Source organism: Papaver somniferum, chromosome 6, assembly GCF_003573695.1.
Source record: "Papaver somniferum cultivar HN1 chromosome 6, ASM357369v1, whole genome shotgun sequence".
Classification (NCBI taxonomy): domain Eukaryota; kingdom Viridiplantae; phylum Streptophyta; class Magnoliopsida; order Ranunculales; family Papaveraceae; genus Papaver; species Papaver somniferum.
In genome coordinates, this window is record NC_039363.1 from 84,478,996 (window position 1) to 84,486,374 (window position 7,379).

At 36.9% G+C, this 7,379-nt stretch overlaps 1 protein-coding gene across 4 annotated transcripts; it reads left to right on the forward strand.

The window, feature by feature from the left end:
• Positions 1-1,622: 1,622 nt before the first annotated feature.
• On the forward strand, positions 1,623-7,110 carry LOC113288230 (uridine kinase-like protein 4). Of its 4 annotated transcripts, none has more exons than XM_026537199.1 (15): positions 1,623-1,783; positions 2,089-2,254; positions 2,804-2,895; positions 3,523-3,592; positions 3,776-3,894; positions 4,327-4,423; positions 4,611-4,690; positions 4,918-5,112; positions 5,286-5,369; positions 5,477-5,537; positions 5,882-5,942; positions 6,038-6,131; positions 6,216-6,374; positions 6,479-6,655; positions 6,761-7,110. In XM_026537199.1, the coding sequence occupies exons 2-14, from the start codon at positions 2,107-2,109 to the stop codon at positions 6,650-6,652; spliced, it is 1,434 nt and encodes a 477-aa protein (XP_026392984.1). In that variant the 5' UTR covers positions 1,623-1,783; positions 2,089-2,106; the 3' UTR covers positions 6,653-6,655; positions 6,761-7,110. The 4 variants fall into 4 exon arrangements, with proteins under 4 accessions (XP_026392984.1, XP_026392985.1, XP_026392982.1 ...); XM_026537200.1 differs by having other exon boundaries at positions 6,219-6,374; XM_026537197.1 differs by having other exon boundaries at positions 6,038-6,374.
• Positions 7,111-7,379: the final 269 nt, after the last annotated feature.

Sequence of the window (7,379 nt, forward strand, 5' to 3'; positions counted from 1 at the left end):
TTATTAAAATGATTACAAGGTTAAATCGAATGACCTTGAGTAATAGGGAAAGGATAAGAATACAATGTAATACCATGTCCCGGCTTGTCAATGTCAGTTGTACTATATCTAAATCGTTCGTTTTGAATTTGACTCGAGATATAATAAAGTAGAATTTGGGATGTTATGGTGTAACACATTACGCATGTACACCCTATCCTGATGCACCTTAGACATATGGCTTCCACGCGTCCATCTTGGTTGCCACGTGTAGGGTGGTGACCTGGTACTACAAAGGAAACTCAAATTACGTATGAGCCCATGAGAGTAAAAAGATACACAAACAGAAACTACCCGTCTACTGCAGTCTGCAGACGAATATAAAGAAAGAAGAAGATGGCGTACAAATTCACTTTATATTTTGGGAAAAAAAGAAACCAAAACATTGGTCCTAAATTTTGCGTGGGGGGTCTAAATTGTTGGTGAAGACTGACAAGAGTTTATGCGCCCAATCAGTCTCGGCCAGACTAACATCTTGTTTGTTTGCAGCTGACTCGGCGTCTGGATCTGAGTCAATCTCTGACTCGGGCCGACTCATCAGTCAGATCGTTTGTTTTGCATTTTGAGTCAGATCTGACTCGACCTATGACTCAGACATAACCCCTGACTCGGACCCATTTGAGTCAGGTAACAAAATACCCCTGACTCACGGGACCAAACCACTGACTCACGTTTTTTGAGTCAGATGAGTCAGATCTGACTCAAAACAAATTGAGTCAGATCCAGATGAGTCGGGTGATTTCACTCAGATCCAGATGACTTAGATCCAGACGACTCAGATGGGTCAGAAGTAAACAAACACAAGTGTAACTAAGCCACAGCTCCGAACATCAAACAGTCTTTTCCAATGCTAAAACCAACAAAGCCCTCGGTTTCCACGAAATTATGGAGAACCAGACCAGAGATCACGGAAACGTGTGCACACGGTGTACATCAGCAAAAGGTAGGTCCCACGCTGATTTGGTGCTTACGTGTATTCTTGATCCCAACGCCTCTAATCTTTTCCACCTCAATCATGCGTACGAACGAAGGAAAAAGTTTCAATGGACACAGACCCCTCATCTCACTACCAATAGGATTAGGAATATTAACAAATAACGTCAAGATCACAAATGAAATCAAGATGCGTGTTCAAGTGCATATAGAAAATTTGTTGTCCTAGTTTTCTTCTGCAATTTCAACAGGAGAATACCACTACTAGCGGGGTTATCACCGGATGGATCTCTTGATCCCACCATTTACAATTCGATTTGATTACGAACACCAGAAGGGTGTCAATATAAAAAAAAAAGTGTGGGTGACTACTAAAAACACGACTAAAAGATTGGTTAAGAAAAACACGACTAAAAACATGACTAAAAGATTGGTTAAGAAAACACCAGAACGGAAAGATATTTGCCAAGAGTCAATCCCGAATCCAAAACACGACTAAAAGATTGGTTAAGAAATACTACTAAAAAAATCAGGTCGACTGTCCACATAATATTATCCAATCCAATCAAACAGCAAAAAGGGGTAATTTAGTAATCTAAAATTTACTTAATGCGAACTTTCTATTTTTATTGCAGCGGATCCGGATATAAAACCAGGATGTCCGTTTTACTGTAACTCTCTCTTTTCCGAAAATCATCTCCCTCTCCCAAATCCCGATATTTCTCTCTGGGCAGGAAACTAATAAAGCTTCAAAGATCTTTTATTTTCCCAACAATCTGCTTCACACCTATTCTATTATTTGATTCCTGAGGTAATGTTGAACGATTTTCATATTTGATCTTCGTACATTAATAGTGATTACCAAGCACTAATATTTCTGATTTAGATTTGAAATTATCCCCTTGTTAAAATCGTTTTCATGTTGCATCTTTTGATCTTTTTCTCTCTAGTAAGTTTTGATTTCTTATTAGAACAGAGGATTGAATCTATTAGGCGCAATATTTTTTATTTTAATTGAATGTAGTACGAGTGAATTTTTGAGATTACAGATACTATCCACTGTGTTTTTTTTCCTTTTCAATTGAATAACACATTGTTATGAATCCTTCGTACTAGGTGTAGGTCGAGGTGTACATGGCTTCTAAAGATGTTGTACGCTTGATAGAGGCATCATCAGGAGTACATTTTTCAGGATTCCATTTGAATGGTTCGCATAATTCAGAGGTGGAGCAACCTACAACTTCAACAACTGAATGTGTGCAAAGGCAGCCATTTGTAATAGGTAATCTTTTGGTTTGTGTATATATTATCGTTCTTTAATAGTACACTCATACATTTAGGAGGAGATGTATTGTTTGTTCTCACCAAAAGAACTTAAAGAAGAAATAAAAGAAAAGAAAAACTGAAACAATAGAAAACAAGAAGTTCTTTCAGTACTAGGTTTGAATCCTGCTTGGACTATGTGTTTTGGTCGGTCAGTCAATGGTGAAGTCTGGAGCAATACAACCTGAAACATATTCTCTTATAAAAGTCACCCTAGAATCATGATGTTGTGGCCAAGTTATGTTAAATTCCGAAATATTCTGCCCTGTGGCCAAGCTTGGTAATCTTAAGGCCCCATGAAGAGAATACTTGAATTACCAATGTGAAGTAAGCATCATTAGCGTTCTAGTCATGCAAGAAGTTCCTGCTGTCAGATTGCTTGGAGGTCTCTAGTCGAAACGAGTGGCAATTGGACACAAATATTATATTTGGATTGATTGGGGAAACCCTTTTATACTTCCTTATTGTATTTTCCAAACCCTGATGTTTGCTAGTTTTCATTGAGCAGGAGTTGCTGGTGGTGCAGCATCTGGAAAGACCACTGTCTGTGATTTGATTATTGAGCAGCTTCATGATCAGCGTGTGGTCCTTGTCAACCAGGTTTGTTTGCAATTTAAGTAGTTAAACTATCACACCGGAATAAGATAACCACATATATATCAAGTGTTTTTATATTGTATCTCCGCTCACTGTGTGAGAAGGCTAATGTCTTCCACCAGCTTCATGTTGCACTACCTCTTTATAAATGGATTTTCTTTAATGAGTTGAGTGCATTTAATTCTGGGCCATTTTCCCATGTCTTTATAATTATTAATCGTGTGCCCGTTTTAACCATTTGGACTTCTAAACTACAGACATGGAGCAGTAATACATTGATAGTATTGGAAGGCACTATAATTTTCTTTCATATTGGTATATATGACTGCAAACTGACCGCGGTATTAAACTGCTAAAATTGAAGGAATCGTTAGCACATGTTATGGGATACTTGTCTATGCTGTAAGTGTCATTATTCGAGAGAAAAAAGAGGCATCCCGCTCTAGCTTCCCCCATATTTGGTCCTTCAATATGAGATTTGTTCCCTGGAAACTTTCGTGCACATAATTGTTTGACTGCTGTGTCGTGATTATAATATAGGTCTCTGGTTGCATTCTATAATGAAATGCTAAATTGGTACTTCGGAGAGCACTTTCTTTTACATCCTAAGATTATGCTTGAAATTTGCAGGATTCTTTTTATCATAATCTGAGTGAAGAGGAACTAAAGCGAGTTCAGGACTACAACTTTGACCATCCCGGTAATGACCCTGCTTTCTGTTAATAGGGTAGGCGTTATGTGAATAACGTTTTCAGTTGGTGCAGATTTTAGTTTGCTACAACGTCCAACTCAGCCTTCTTATAATCAGCTTATATGTATTTTCTTCCGTTGATTTCATTAAGATGGGATCCCTTTGATACTAGTTTGTAATTCTTACTGGCAGATGCTTTCGATACTGAAAAACTAATTTCGACTATGGAAAACCTGAAGGATGGGAAGGCAGTTGATATACCCAAGTATGACTTCAAGAGCTACAAAAACAAAACATTGCAGTCTAGAAGGGTAGGTTTTGATCATATCTGGTGTCAGAGTAAATGTTTCTATATATCACAATATCACCATTTGTGCAATACGCTGATCAGTATCATATACAAAAAACGAAATGTTTATGCCGGTATTTTATACAGCCAAATTCCCTACTTAGCATGCATACCATTTTTATCTTGAATTCTCCATCTATATTTTATGTCTAAAATTACCTGCTTTCTTTATATATTTTAGCAAGTATTGTTTTTACTCAATTGTCTCAAATTACCTGCTCTTGGAATTGATAATTGTACTGGAATTTCAGTACAGATGATGTCTTCACTGTGTTGAATTTGGTCACTTCTTGAGAAGTAATATATACTAGTATATGGAGTCAAACTTTGGTTTCTGATCATTTTTCAGTATCGTTTACCACAAGCTATAACGGATTTATAATATGCTTCTCAGGTCAATCCTTCAGATGTGATACTGTTGGAAGGGATACTAATTTTCCATGATTCTCGTGTCCGAGAAATGATGAACATGAAGATCTTTGTCGATACAGGTACATTTTCTTCTTTCCCTTTTGTATCTTATGTAACTATGCATTTCTCATTATCTATCTCAGCACTATGCATGGCAGCATGATTCCTATGGTCTTCAGAAGTTAGGTTCTTGCTATGAGTTACTTCTCCATCTTTCTTGATAGGTTGTTACTCTTATGGTTTTCATGATACATATTTTCAGTGCAGATGCTGATGTACGGTTGGCAAGGCGGATAAGACGGGATACAGTAGAAAAAGGTAGAGATATTGGACAAGTACTTGATCAGGTGATTATAAATCTCCTTTTTTTCTGTTAGCCTTATGTATCCCATTCCAAGTTCTTGTGTACTTAATTTTTCTAGTGTCTAGCTCATGCCGGCCTAGTTAACGCTTCTCATCTATGTTCTGTAGTTTTTCCCATTGACTTGGCTCTCTATATTCCATTGTCATATGTCTGAAGTAGTTCTTATCTATCAAAAGGTCAATACTCATTTATTTATCATCTGTGATGCAGTACTCAAAATTCGTGAAGCCTGCTTTTGATGACTTTATACTTCCAACAAAGAAATATGCAGATATTATCATTCCCCGTGGAGGAGATAATCATGTTGCAATTGATCTGATTGTTCAACATATTCGTACAAAACTCGGTCAACACGATCTATGTAAAATATACCCAAATCTTTACGTCATCCAATCAACTTTTCAGGTTCACCTACTTTTTATTGGTTTGGTTATCTTATATTTAGTACCGGGGTTACTTTTCTTAACTAGAATCCCATTCTGGCTTCATTGGCCATCTTTTGTTTTCTCATTTCAGAGTACATATTTGATCTTTTCTGCTGCTTGAGCTTGCAATAATTGCAGTTACCATTTTTTCAGATACGAGGAATGCACACATTGATACGTGATGCTAATATAACAAAGCATGACTTTGTTTTTTATGCTGACCGTTTGATCCGTCTGGTATCTATGTTCTGTCATTTGATTGTTTGATGTCATTATTTTCTAGTGTAGAATGAATTCTTTTTGCATCAGTGTATATATTGATTAAGAAACTTGCATAAAAACAGGTTGTTGAACATGGCCTGGGTCATCTTCCATTCACCGAGAAGCAGGTGACAACTCCTACTGGTAAGCAAAAACTAAGGCTTCTCTTATGTTAATCTTCCTAATATATCTCGCTATGTCGATGAATTTAAGGGCGGATGTAACTCGTTATGCTTCAATGAAAATCCTCATTTGTTGTTTCTCCTGATAAACCCCGGAATAGCTGATACTCCAAGGTTTGGTAGTAGAAATTGTACAGTCACGCTGTTTGACAGTGGCCAATCTTTTCATAGCAATGGGCATGGAACTGTGTTGTTTGTTTGAAGCTTTTTTTTCATATCAACTCATGCTGCTTTTGTAGCATCTTTCGAAACAAATTTATCCAACTACTGAATAGATAATCACTTAACTCTTTTTGCGCGATGCAGGATCTGTATATACTGGTGTGGATTTCTGTAAAAGGCTATGCGGTGTCTCCGTAATTAGAAGGTGGTTTCATTGTCCATTTATTCTTCCAGTATCCTGCTTTTTTTGTGTTTTGTTGTATTAATTTCATTTAAACTTGTTATTTCTTGCTGCACCAGTGGTGAAAGTATGGAAAATGCTCTACGTGCATGTTGTAAAGGCATCAAGATTGGAAAGATTCTTATTCACAGGGAAGGAGACAATGGTCAGCAGGTTTGCATCGAGCTGCTGAGTTTTTTCATTTTGGTTCTTCCTCTCTATTGTAACACTCGTGTTCTGATTTACTTTGTCCCGCAGCAGCTTATCTACGAGAAACTGCCAAATGATATATCAGATAGGCATGTACTCCTTTTGGATCCTATTCTTGGCACGGGAAATTCGGCAGTTGAAGCTATTTCATTACTTATACGGAAGGGTGTTCCAGAGCCCAACATCATATTTCTTAATCTTATATCTGTAAGTTAATGTGTACCACCTTAATTGTTTATAAATCTTTCTTCGCCATTCTAAAATTAGTTACTTTTTATCATTCTAAAATTAGTTACTGTTTCTCATTCTAGGCACCTCAAGGAGTGCATGTAGTTTGCAAGAAATTTCCTAGGATTAAGATAGTGACTTCGGAGATTGAGACTGGTTTGAATGAGGAATACCGTGTCATCCCGGGGATGGGTGAGTTCGGAGACCGGTATTTCGGGACAGATAATGATGATCAGGAAGTGATAACCTATAAATAAGAGGTTTGCTCATCCATTCTGTAGGTTTTAGTTTCTCTTTTGAGAATATGAATGACATCAATCTAGAAGAATCTTGCTAATTGTTTTTCTCTTTTCAACTCTTATCAGGCGTGGCCACTGAATTTCAGTAGCAAAACCTTCTGGATGAAAGATTATTATTATTCCCTGAGAGGAAAGATTCAGATAAAATAATATCGGTCTTCCTTTTTTATTGAGCGTTGAACATTGTCTTCGTTCTGAAGTTAGTTTTGATACTTCGAGTGAAAGTTTTTGTGTTTTCGATATCGAAGTAAGAAACTTTTTTCTAATTTTGCTGTCATGATCTGTTGTATCTTTATATTTCTGAGTCCAGTCTACACATTATGATACCAATACTTGTAGCTAGACAAACATTTTGAACAGATGAGTTCTACTCAAATCAATTATTGATATAATATTTGATTACCATATTCATCATATTTTGCCATTTTGGTCATGTTGCTTCTATTGATTGTACTATCTTGACAGCTGCAACTCTATCAAGGCATGCCAGAAAAAATAGAGAACTGACTAGTAAGTAAAAGATTGTATAGAAGTTGAGAGCTTATTCAATTGAAGGCATGCAGCACCACGTTTAACCTGGGAAAGAAAAGACTACCACCATGTTTGTTTACTCCTGATTCATATGAGTCGTCTGGATCCGAGTGAAATCACCTGACTCATCTGGATCTGACTCGATATGTTTGTC